The sequence below is a fragment of the Lutra lutra genome, chromosome 1, assembly GCF_902655055.1.
Source record: "Lutra lutra chromosome 1, mLutLut1.2, whole genome shotgun sequence".
In the NCBI taxonomy this organism is placed as follows: Eukaryota; Metazoa; Chordata; class Mammalia; order Carnivora; family Mustelidae; genus Lutra; species Lutra lutra.
Genome location: NC_062278.1, coordinates 126,795,964 through 126,809,503, shown reverse-complemented (window position 1 = coordinate 126,809,503; position 13,540 = coordinate 126,795,964). Strand labels below are relative to the sequence as shown.

At 34.7% G+C, this 13,540-nt stretch overlaps 1 protein-coding gene across 7 annotated transcripts in view; it reads right to left on the bottom strand.

The window, feature by feature from the left end:
- The window catches only part of CEP70 (centrosomal protein 70), a 108,652-nt gene that overhangs the window by 18,039 nt on the left and 77,073 nt on the right, over positions 1–13,540 (bottom strand). For 5 of the 7 annotated variants that reach the window (XM_047735902.1, XM_047735895.1, XM_047735888.1 and 2 more), the window contains 4 exons: positions 12,400–12,546; positions 12,057–12,225; positions 11,003–11,117; positions 9,488–9,567 (listed from right to left, as the gene is read on the bottom strand). In XM_047735902.1, the coding sequence (XP_047591858.1) occupies positions 9,488–9,567; positions 11,003–11,117; positions 12,057–12,225; positions 12,400–12,546 (511 nt within the window). Of the gene's footprint in view, positions 1–5,167; positions 6,743–9,487; positions 9,568–11,002; positions 11,118–12,056; positions 12,226–12,399; positions 12,547–13,540 lie in introns of those variants that run through there. The other 2 variants (XM_047735912.1, XM_047735930.1) reach the window with 2 other exon arrangements.

Sequence of the window (13,540 nt, the reverse complement as noted above, 5' to 3'; positions counted from 1 at the left end):
GGGTAGTATATGCTTTCTGCAGCTGCTATTCTGTACTTCTTAGAGTCCTCTGTTATCCCCTTTTATAGTAGTTAACTACCTTTTGCTAGTTAGAAATTCTTGTTTTAAATTTTCCTGTTTGCTAACTATGCAATGTGGTTTGTCTGCTAATTGGACCCTAAGTATATATTTAAAATTTTAAGATAATTACTAAGATAGAGTAACAACAGAAAAATCAATAGAGCTGAACTATAAAACTTCTAAATCAATAGTGAAGAAGAAAAAGTAATAGAGAAAAAAATCAAAAAAGAAAAAAGCACAGAAAAAAATGATAATTAGGAAAAAACAAAAGAAGATGGTCAAAAGATCTCTAAATACATTTACCATCACTATAAACCCACTACTAAAGCCTGGAATGCCAAATGATGCTGGGAAAACTGGACAGCTTACAGGCAAAAGAATGAAATGACCACTTTCTTACACGATACACAAAAATAAACTCAAAATGGACTGAAGACCTAAATGTGAGACCTGAAACCATTAAAGTCCTGGAAGAAAATACAGGCAGTAATCTTTTTGTTACTGGACTTAGCAGCATTACTCTGGATATGTCTCTTCAGACACGGGAAACAAAAGCAGTTAAACTCCTGGGAGTACATCAAAATTTAAAGCTTTTCGTCTCTTAATTTCTGCTCAGGTGATGATCTCAGGGTTGTGAGATGGAGCTCTGTGTTGGGCTCTGCATTCAGCATGGAGTCTGCTTAAGATTACCCCTCTCTAGGGCGCCTGGGTGGCTCAGTGGGTTAAGCCGCTGCCTTCGGCTCAGGTCATGATCTCAGGGTCCTGGGATCGAGGCCCACATCGGGCTCTCTGCTCAGCAGGGAGCCTGCTTCCCTCTCTCTCCTTCTCTGCCTGCCTCTCCATCTGCTTGTGATCTCTCTCTGTCAAATAAATAAATAAAATCTTTAAAAAAAAAAAAAAAAGATTACCCCTCTCTCTTTCTCCTCCCCCTGCAAGTTCACTCTTTCTCTCTCTCAAAATAAATATTTTTTAAAAATAAAAATGAAAATAAAAAATAAAAAAGCTTTTGCACAGCAAAGGAAACCACGAACAAAACAAAAAATAGCAACCTACCGAATGAGAGAACATATTTCCAAATGATATATTTGGTAAGGGGTTAATGTCCAAATTATATAAAGAACCTATACAACTTAACACCAAACAACAAATAATCTGATTAAAAAATGGGCAGAGGACCTGAACAGACATTTTTCTGAGGAAGACATGAAGAGGGCCGACAGACACATGAAAAGATGCTCAAAATCAAGGATGGCTTAGTCAGTAGAGCATGTGATTGTTGATCTCAGGGTCATGCATTGGAGCCCCATGTTGGGCAAAGATTACTCAAAAAAAAAAAAAAAAAAAAGATGCTCAATGTCATTGATCATCAGGTAAGTGCAAATCAAAACTCTAAGGAGATACTACCTTGTAGCTATCAGAATGGCTAGTATGAAAAAGAAAAGAGTAATAAGTGTCGGCAAGGATGTGGACAAAAGGGAACATTTGTCCACTGCTGATGGGAATCTAAGTTGGTACAGTCACTGAGGTTCCTCAAAAAATTAAAAGTAGAGGGGCACCTGGGTGGCTCAGTGGGTTAAAGCCTCTGCCTTCGGTCATGATCCCAGGGTCCTGGGAGCGAGCCCGCATCGGGCTCTCTGCTGAGCCGGGAGCCTGCTTCCTCTCTCTCTGCCTGCTTCTCTGCCTACTTGTGATCTTCATCTGTCAAATAAATAAATAAATAAAATAAGAAATAAAAAATCTTTAAAAAAAAATTAAAAGCAGAAATACCATATGATCCAGTAAATCCACTACTGAGTATTTACTCAAAGAAAATGAAAAGACTAATTTGAAAAGATATATGTACCCCTATGTTTACTGTAGCATTATTTACAATCATTAAAAGCAAAATTTTTAAAAAAGCAATCCAAGTGCCCATTTATAAATGGTATATATGGTATATAGACACAATATAATATTAGCCATAAAAACAAGTGAGATTGTGCCATTTGAGATAACAAAGATGAACCAAAAGAGTTATTATGATAAGTGAAACGATTGAGGCAGAGGAAGGAAAAAACCATATGATTTCACCTCTGTGTGAAATCTAAAAAACAAAACAAAGGGACAAAAAAAAAAAAAGCAGAAAGAGATCCATAAGTAGAGAACAGGTAGTTGCCAGAGTGCAGAGGTGTTGGGGGGATGGGCAAAATGGGTGAAGGAGAGTAGGAAGTACAGGCTTCTAGTTAGGGAATGTGTATGTCACAGGGATAAAAGGTGCAGCATGGGAAATATAATTAATGGTACTGTAATAACACTGTATAGTGACACATGGCATCTACACTTATGGTGAGCATATTATAATGCCTAGACTTGTTGTATCCCTATGTTGTACACCTGAAACCAAAGTAACACTGTATGCCAACTATACTTTCATTAAAAAAAAAATGACCCCAGGTGATTAGATTCAATGTGAGAAGGCAAAACTGTACAACTATAAGATAATATAGGAGAATAACTTTACAACTGTGACTAGGGAAAGATTTCATAAGACAGAGAGCACTAAACTATAAAGACCATACATCTCTATACTAAAATTGGGTTCTTCAGTTCATAAAAAGAAACTACAGTTGACCCTTGAATAACATGGGTTTGAATTGCATGGGTCTACCTACATGTGGATTTTTTTTTTATAAATACTGTACAAATGTATACTGTATAAATGTATTTTCTCTTCCTTATGATTTTCTTAACACTTTTTCTTTAAGATTTTATTTATTTATTTGACAGAGATAGAGAGAGAGATCACAAGTAGGCAGAGAGGCAGGCAGAGAGAGGGGGAAGCAGGCTCCCCGCTGAGTAGAAAGCCCAATGTGGGGCTTGATCCCAGGACTCTGAGATCATAACCGGAGCCAAAGGCAGAGGCTTAACCCACTGAGCCACCCAGGAGCCTCATGATTTTCTTAACATTTTTTTCTCTAGTTACTTTCTTATAAGAGTACAGTATAGAATATATACAACATATTAAATATGTGTTAACTGACTACTTACATTATCAGTAAAGGCTTCCTTCTGGTCAACAGTAGGCTATTAGTAGTTATGTTTTTGAGGAATCAAAACTTCTACACAGATTTTTGACCACATGGGGGGCAAGGGGGCACCCCCAACCCCCATGTTGTTCAACAGTCAACTATATAGGAAAATGGAAAGAGGACACAGAATTGCAATAACCATTTGCTATACATTTAACTGTCAAATGGCTCATGTCCAAAATATATAACTCTTACAAATCAATATAAAGACAGTCCAACAGAAAAATGAACAAAGGACATATCTAAGCACTTCAAAAAAGAAATACAAATGGCCAACAAAGGAAAAGATGCTTAACTTCATTAGCAATCACAGAAATAAATATTACAACCATAATAATAACTCTATACACTACAATGGCAAAAATTAAAAATCTGACTTACCAACAATTGGTCAGGATGTGGAAAAAATTTATACTTCCACCACCACACTGATGGTGGAAGTATAAATTGGTACAATCACTTTGGAAAATAGTTTGGCATTTTCTTAAGTTGAAGGTAAGCATTCCCTATCAAAACTGCCACAATGTACAACCCCCAAGCTACCATAGCCTCTGTGGCAGTATACATTAAGTGTCTTCCTCTAGGGTTCAGCAATTATACTTCTTGGATATTGATTCCAGAAGACTTGCACACAAGTGTACAAGGATGCATATACATAACAGCAGCAGCTCACAACAGACAGGAATAAGAAACAACCCAAATATCAATTGCCAGCAGAACAAATGGACTATGTAATATTCATAGAGGAATACTAGACACCAATGAAAATAACCTGGACCAACAGACAATAACATGGATCAATAGTATAAAAATAATATTGAACCAAAGAACAAACATTAAAAAGAACATAATTCACTGTTTTTATACAGTTCAAAAGCAGGTAAAACTATCCTGGTATAGGCATACACAAAAATGGTAAAGCTATTTATATATTAAAAAAAAAAAAAAAAAGGAAGAGACTAAACGTAAGTCAAGCTAATAGTTACCCTTTGGGGGAAGGGACACGGTGGTTGTATTTTGGAGTGCGGGTGATGTTCTATTTTTCTGATTGTTGCATGGGTACTCACGTATAATCATTCATCATACTTGACATTTGTGGTTTATACCATTTTTAGCATGTGTTATGTTTTACAATAAAAAAATTAGTAAATAAATAAAAAAGGAAAATAAATATCCAACAGCTATTAATTAAAAGGACAAACCTGCAAAGTGAAATGCATGAGTAGCAAGAGTTATTGATAAGATATTATCAACTATGAATTTATATGTATATGTAAATAGGTTTGAAATACATAAAACAAATTTGACAAATCCAGAGAAATTTCAGTATCTCCAATAAACTAACAAATCAAGAAGACAAAAAAATTGACAGAAATGAAGTAGATTTAAACAATTTACTAGCAGTATATATCAAATAGAGATGAGGCTTTTTTTTAAAAGCAACATGTAGAATATGTATAAATTTCTTCACATAGAAAATTACAAAGAAAGTCAGCACATTCCAAAGACTTGATGCAAAAAAAAAAAGAAAAAAAACCCAAAACCAAAACTCTGACTACGAAGCAATAAAATTAGAAAAAAATAATGAAGAGACCATCCAAGAAACTTTATATATTTTCAGACTTAATATTTCCAAACTCCCACTCCCAGGATGTAGTAAAAGAAACCAAATTTACCCTTCTACCTGTACCAACCAGAACCCAAACAAAACAAAGAACAAAGTATATGAAACAATTTTCAAGACACTGGATATCAGGTATATGTCCATACAAAGATCTGAACAACATGAATCTTTATGGCAGTTTTACCTGTAGTAGTAAAAAACTCAAAATACCTAAAATTTCCATCAGTAAGTGAATGGATGGACAAACTGTGGTATACTCATACAATGGACTACTATACAATAATAAAAAGAAATGAACTGTTAATAAATGCAACAACATGCAAAAATCTCAAAATAATTATGCTGAGGGAAAGAGGCCAGACCAAAAAAGAAAATAGCTTTTTAATATCAATTGTATGATTCCATTTACATGAAATCCCATAAAATGCAAATGAGTCTATAGTGACGGAGAGCAGATCAGTTGTTGCTTAGGAGTAGGAGGGTGCTGGGTTGGATTACCAAGGGCAAAGAGATAACTTTTGGAGAGATAAGGTATGTTTAGTATTTTGATTGTGGTGATGGTTTCACAGGTATGTATGTGTGTGTATTAGAATTTATTAAATTGTATAGTTTAAATACATACAGCTTATCAATCAATTATTTAAAAATTAAAATGTTTAAAAAAGAGCTAAACAATAACTGCAGTACTTATATTTTCAATAATTAAAACTGGATAAAAGTAGATCTGACAGAATCTGCAGTTCTTCCTCCAGTGACCCTCCAAAAAAACTCTGAGGCCTCTGAGGAAGAGTCTGAAAACCTGGTTTAAACTAAGAGCTAAGCAGGGGCTCTTAAACTAGCTAACAAAATTTAAATTAACATAATTTTTAAATTACATTTCTTCCTTTCATATAATGTTAGATTTACCAACTGCCTCATAGCAATTTCTTGGAGTAATCTAATCAACTCAGAGTATTTACATTATTGAGTATCCAATTACTTTTTCTACTTAACCCTCAAAGACACAGATTCTTTCACAAATTCTGGGCTAGAGTTTAGAAATATAACTGCAGCCTAGCAAAACAATTTAAAGAATTTTAAATCTAGAAAAAGCCTAGACCTGCTACTTATAAAAGAATGGCGGGGGTGGGGGTGTAGTAACATTGGTCCCTTAAAAAATCAGACTGAATATTGAGAACAGAGAAGCAGCAGAAAGCAGCAAGGAAAGTATTCTTACACAAAATAAAATGCAGCAAGGCTCAGCCTTGTAAGAAAATATGATTCATTATTTGTGCATAATATAAATAAGTCACTGAGGACACTTATATTTGGAAATTCTTCACAAAAACTTTATTTAAGATTTCATGTCCTTATAAAAAGTATATTACATCAAGATTGTAAAAAGATATTTTAAATGAGAGACTACTATCTGCTTATTTAAATTACCTCATAATTCATTTCCTATAACACAATGATAAAACATTTTTTCCTTCATCCTTTTCTTCCTCCTGCTTTGAAAAGGCAGTGCCCTGAGGGATATCTTAATAGAATGTGCCATTTCCTTGCCAGGAAAGCAAGAAGTTCTTATTGGCTGAATTCAAGAGAGCCACTGGCAATCCTTGTTCCCAGAATCAAAAAGGTCACTAAACCCTCAACCTAAACACAACCTTTTTATTATCTGCAACCTGAGTTTCTGTTTTACTGATACACTACACTTTAAAAGTCTTAAACTTTAAGCACTGAAGAAATGCTTACCACTTTAGCTTATAATGTTTTCTATATAAGAATCTCAAAGTTAATAAAAATATAGATGGGAAGGACCCAATACTAAGAAGGGGATGAATTCTGAGAGTAAATACATTTATAACCTTTGTCTCAAAGCAAGATCCTACAAAATACTCAGAATATTAAGAATGCAATTTACACAGTAAAAATGATTTGATTTGTTTTCAGTATGAAAGTATTTTTAATTTCTTTACTGCAGGTACAATGGCATCCAAGTCATCAATTTCTGTAACAGAAAAACAAGAATAAGGAAAGAGTAGCTTTATCTAGTGATAGGCTCAGATGAAATGAGAATTTCTAAGCAAAGCAAATCTCAAATGCAAAGGCAACACTAGCACTTTAATGCACGTGAAATTTTTCTCTAATAGTGATGATAAGAGTGTCACTGATTCAGACACACATGCTTCACAGGGCATCTGTTTGTAAAGCTACCATATACCTTCAAGTATCCTCTGACTCTGATATTAATCTCATCAGCAGTGTGCTCTTATTAAGCAATCCTACTGGCCACGTTTGTGATGTTATTGCCGCTTTAAATCTATGTAATTACATGGGTGAGCCTACGTGGTGAAATCCTGGGTAAAAGCGGTCTCTTTTCTGGGTCCCATCTGAGCACTTAATGATTTCTTCTCACAGAAGGTAGTCCTCTCCTTAATTCTACTGGAAAAATTTCTCATTAGCTGGATCATTCATAGGTCTACCTTTTTAGGATGAAAGACATCGACCTAGTAAAAAGTGTGAGGCAAAGTACAAATCTCAGATGCAACGTGTTGTAGAGCTTAGGCTGGTCCAGTTTACAAGATCAACTAGTTCAGGTTCTTCTCTGCCAGATTATTTGTGAATTTGATTTCTCTTTCTGAAACTGCCTTCTTACACTCAGCCTGTTAAATTCACTGTCTGTAAGCTTTTGGACACTGGAGAAACAAGGTCCTTTTCTCTCATTATCTAGGCTCCAACCCTACAAGTGAGAGCGGCAAGTTCTCTAGATTCTTACCATTGTTTTCTACCTTATTCTGAGAGGCCACAGTTTATAAACTCATTTTCCTCTATATAAAACATGCTTCCTTAGATTCCACCTCTCTTCTTCCAGGTTTAGCTGAATTTTGGTTGCTTTTCCTTTAACCTAAACGTATAGCCCATGCTACTCAAGCTCCTGACTTCAGTCAGAATACTTATCTAGAGCCTTACAAAGTGTCAAAATAAATCAGAAAAAAATATAAGCAAATCTACAACAGAAAATTTGATTCACACCTTGCATCATAATAAGATCAAGTTATTCCCCGAACCCCATTCTGAAATCACACCTGTATTCTCACTAAATGAGGTATCTGCCTTATAAATGAAACTTGAAAAGGATCTGGGCTAATATGAGAATATTCTCAGCTAATCACACCCCTTATATGAGAACAACAAAGTCCTTCTCCACATCTAGTATTCAGTACAACACTCTGTAGTTGATGCTTAAAATGACATCTAGTAATAATAAACATAGTTATGTTTGCCAGACAGATTTAACTTTCCCAATGTTAAGTGTTATTTTTAATTCCAGAATTTCAACTGTGACAGAAATACAGAGCTCATATGCAGGGAGACATGGCTTCTTGAACTAAATGATCCCCCATGAACCATGCTGAGTGTCATAATATCTGAGAGGAAGTTTCTGTAGAAGGATTCTAAAATAAGTGTTACCTGAGCACCTATTAAAAATGTTTACTAATGAGAAGAACCTCCCTGTTTAACTGCTATCCCAAAGCATGTAAAATCATATTATTTTATGAAATGAGGGTCTTGGGGATATGAGGCAACACATTTCTATAATTTCATGTCTCATTTTAAGTTTAGCTTTCAAATTACATTTCCCCTTGCTATGATCTTTTCAAACATATGCACGTGCCTAATGCACAGTCACTGTCCCCCTTGCTTCCATAGTCTACATAAAACTGGCCACAAAACTTTCTTTATGTTTACCAGGGCAGGTATTCTAGTCAGAGGCTTCTTTTCATTTATTCGTCTTCTTACCAAATTTTAATTTACTCATTCCTTATCTTCTACTAAACCTCATCTCCTCTTCTAATTTAATTTTATTATTATTTTTATGTAAGCTCTCTACCCAATGTGGGGTTTGAACTCACGACCCCAAGATCAAGAGCTGCACACTCTTCCCACTGAGCCAGCCAGGCACCCCTCCTCTTCTAATTTAATTTCCTATGTCAAGGAGGCATTCTTAAAAAAAAAAAAAAAATCTTTCAATTGAATTATTTAGAAAAAAAAATTCATCAGTGAATAAGTCACTTTAAACCTTAAAGTGTTCTTAATAGTAAGATAAATTACTTTTATAGCCATATATAATCACACTTATAATAAGAGCCTTGGGTCACTATTTTGCCTATGATTCCTAAGCAAATTACATTTTTTCCCTTTTAAAAGATAATACTAATAATAAAACCCTCAATCTGACCAAGAATACAAATGTATCTTCTCCCTTCTACAGATTTATTAATTTCTTTTTTTCTACAGATGTTTACTTTAGATTGCTTCTTATCACCTAAGAAATTTAATTTGTATATTTAAAAAAACACAGTAGGTACTATCTTTAAAAAAAAGGAAGAAAAAAAAAACAAACTAAACACCTTCAAAATCATAAATCCTACAAAGATTTCTCATTAGGCCATGCCAGAGTCAGGGTTAACTGGACCTAGCCAGAGTAATACCATTTCTCATTTTACAGTTTCAAAATAAAGGCAGCCCTATGCTCTTTCAAGGCTATATGCTTCTCTTTTTTATAGACCAACCCCAACCAACTCTAATTACAAGTTAGCAGTATACTTCCAGAACTTTTAGTGGTTTTTAGACCCCTTCTACCAAAACACTCTAGGTAAAAGCACTAATACAGCGACTAAGGAACACTCATCTCTCAAACCCATTGACATCTTAAGACTCGAAATTTAACCACTACCAACAAAGATCTTACCTAAGATTTCAAGTAGATCATTAGTAAATGCCTGAAATGCTGGGAAAAATTCCTCATGTTCTTCCAGTTTGTTGATAATGCTTTTAAAGAAAAATGCACAGTTGACACTGAATTTCCAACTTAAGGTTCTTATATCTGATTGAAATAAAACATTTTCAAAATGGAAAGAAATTTCCTAATTTCAATATAAATTTAATAATCATTTACTGCAATCCTTCCTTTTAAAAAGGTCTTTGTTCATCTAATACCACTTTTTTTTTTTAAAGATTTTATTTATTTATTTGACAGAGAGAGATCACAAGTAGATGGAGAGGCAGGCAGAGAAGAGAGAGAGAGAGGGAAGCAGGCTTCTTGCTGAGCAGAGAGCCTGATGTGGGACTCGATCCCAGGACCCTGAGATCATGACCTGAGCCGAAGGCAGTGGCTTAACCCACTGAGCCACCCAGGCGCCCCTAATACCACTTTTCTTTAAAAAAAAAAAAAAAATTCTTATTATCAGTGTAAACATGTGTTCCAAAGTTACATTTATTTAACATTCCTAATGTGGAAAGCTTGAGAATTTTTAAGAGACCTTCCTTTTTTTTTTTAATATATATTTTTATTTATTTATTTGACAGGGAGATAGAGAGAGAGCACAAGTAGACAGAGCAGCAGGCAGGGGGAGAGGAAGAAGCAGGCTCTCTGCTGAGCAGGGAGCCCAATGTGGGGCTCGATCCCAGGACTCTGGGATCATGACCTGAGCGGAAGGCAGACACTTAACTGACTGAGCCACCCACACGCCCCAAGAGACCTTGCTTTTTAACATTTTCTAAAAATTGTTTTTTATATCCCGTATTCTATTAAACATTAAGTATCAGTCATCAGTGTAAATGTGGGAAGGGGAAAAAGACCGATAGTGAGATATATGTTCCTTTTAAAAGCATCAAGTATCAGAAAACTCAAGTGCCAGATCTTCCTAGAGAACCTGCAGAATATGTGGAATAGGTGGTATATGTATATATGTTACAATATAAAATTGGGGGGGGGGTGGAAGAGTTGCTTTAGGTATGTTTCCATATTTTTTTTAAAAATCAGGTTTTATTTTAGAGATGACTAGCTTTAAAAAAAAAAAAACTCCTTAACATTTATCTTCTAATCAAATAATACACTGTTAGCAATTACTAAGTGATCTATGGTAGTGTACTAAAAATAGGACTTGTTTATATATTCTGAACACTAACATGAAATTGCTAACGAGGTATGACTTTCTCCATATATACTTTCCCTTGGGTACAGGCTTATAGCAATAATGCTGGAGTCCTGACTCACCCTATATAAACTTACAGGCCCTACAATCTCTTTTTATCTTGAAAATGCTTGGCATTCTCTCCATCAATAAGGTGTGAGACTATTTTAGATTGTCAAATTATTTAAAAGATGCTATCCCAAACAGGAAAGGAAATAACTTATGAAGTTCTGAAAGTCTTTAATTTCACCAATCCAAGCATTGTGGAAGATACTTTTTAAAATAAATACCTTTGGAGGTCTTCAGGTCCCAATACCTGCATAACCTGTTCATTCACATCCTCATTAATCAGTTTACACAATTTTCCAACTGTGTTCACCAACACACACAATGAGGATGAACTATCTGAAAGAGAGAAAGAAAAGGATATTTTATTTTTTTAAGATTTTATTTATTGGGATGCCTGGGTGGCTCAGTGGGTTAAAGCCTCTGCCTTCAGCTCAGGTCATGACCCCAGGGTCTTGGGATCGAGCCCCATATCGGGCTCTCTGCTCCTTGGGGAGCCTGCTTCCTCCTCTCTCTCTCTGCCTACTTGTGATCTCTGTCAAATAAATAAAATCTTTTAAAAAAAGAAAAAAAGATTTTATTTATTTATTTGAAGAGAGACAGAGACATAGCAAGAGAGGGAATACAAACAGAGGGAGTGGGAGAGGGAGAAGCAAGCTTCCCACCAAACAGGGAAGACGCTGGGATCATGACCTGAGTCAAGGGCAGATGCTTAATGACTGAACCACCCAAGTGTCCCTAAAAGGATATTTTAAAAGAGAATTTCATCATCATTAAATCAAATATTTTATGCTTTAATTATCCTCAGTTTTACTTTTCAATTTTTTAACCTACTTTTTGTTTATTTATTAGGAATAATTCTTTTTTTTAATTTTTTTTTAAAGATTTTATTTATTTATTTGACAGATAGAGATCACAAGTAGGCAGAGAGGCAGGCAGATCCCAGGACGCTGGGATCATGACCCAAGCCAAAGGCAGAGGCTTTAACCCACTGAGCCACCCAGGCACCCCAGGAATAATTCTTCTTCTTCTTTTTTTTTTTTTTTTTAAGATTTTATTTATTTATTTGACAGACAGAGATCACAAGTAGGCAGAGAGGCAGGCAGAGAGAGAGGGGGTAAGCAGGCTCCTGCTGAGCAGAGAGCCCAATGCGGGTCTCAATCCCAGGACTCTGGGATCATGACCTGAGCTAAAGGCAGAGGCTTTAACCCACTGAGCCACCAAGGCGCCTCTAGGAATTATTCTTAAACAGGGGCCAGAAAGGACAAAAGTCATCACCTAATTCTAAGAGTTCTTGGAGGTTTCTCACAGCATTGTTCATTTCTCCAAGCCTAGTATAAACTTCATTCATTCGAGGATAGACTCCATTTAAAGAAGGCACATCAAATAGCTTTTGGAAGTGAGAAACAATAGCTTGCAAAGTTTTTAAGTTTGGCACATTGCTGTCCTGTCCAAAAGAGAGGGAGAAACCATTCACATGTTAAAATATCCCAAGACTTTAATAAAAACTTTAAAAAGAGAAAAAGAATCTTAGTAGAATAAAATCAATATCTATTTCACTATCAGTTTTTAAGATTACATTAAAATTTTAGTGAACATTTACATAAGTATTAAGCATTACCTTTTCCTTATTTTCAACTTCTTCTAACATGGTATCTACTATAAACAACAGATCTTCAATTTTGATACCTTCATTTTCATCCTGCTTTTTAAAATTATGCCAAGGCACCAGTTCTGCAGATAGTATTTTCAAGGACTTATACAAATCCTTTATAACAAAAGAAACAACATGGTATTATTGACCTTAAAAAAGTTTCTGTAACAATGCTAATAAAATATAATTATTCAGGCAGGCTTAATATATATAAACCATCATCAGTATTTTTTTTACTACCATTGCCAGTTTAGAAAGAGTCTATTAAATTTGTTTTCTCCAGGTAAATATAGGGCTTCAAAAAACATGATATATTGATTATCTCAAATCTGGATATTTAAAGTAATGATATTATTTATTAGTAGTTTATGTTATTTAGGTAATTATTTTTGGACTGTTGATGGATAAAAAATAAGCTTATCCTTTATATTTTGGCCTTGAATAATTCTATAAGATTTATTGAGATATAATTCACATAAAATTCATTCTCTATAAGTGTACAATTAAGTAACTTTATTCAGTTTACAGAGAGATGTACAACCATCACTATTATCTAATTTCAGAACATTTTCATCACCACAAAAAGAAATCCCATATACATTTACTGCCATTCCCCATTCTTTCCTATCCCCAGCACCTGGGTCACTACTAACATACTTTCTGTTTCTATGGATTTGCTATTCTAGGCATTTCACATAAGATGGAATTATACAGTAAGTGGCCTTTTGTAACTGTCTTTCCTTCACTTAGGATAATGTTTTCAATATTCATCTATTATAGCATTTATTTCTAGGCAGGTTTTAATTTGAAAAAATAATTAGTTAAAAAGATTCTAAATTAAATTAATTTTACTTAATCTTTGTGACAGCCTACTTAATCCTTTTGACCTAGACAGGTTCTCCTAATTTATTTTAAGCTGTGCACAAAGGACAAAGCTACTGGAAGTTTAAAACTGGTCAACTGATAAACATTTACCGAGCATCTGCTATGTGCATGGCACAGTGCTTGGCCCTTTAGAACACTGCTCTCCAAAAGAAATGTAAGTCAGAGTAATTCTATTTACTTATGTTTTTAATACTATAGTTGACAATGTTACATTAGTTTCAGA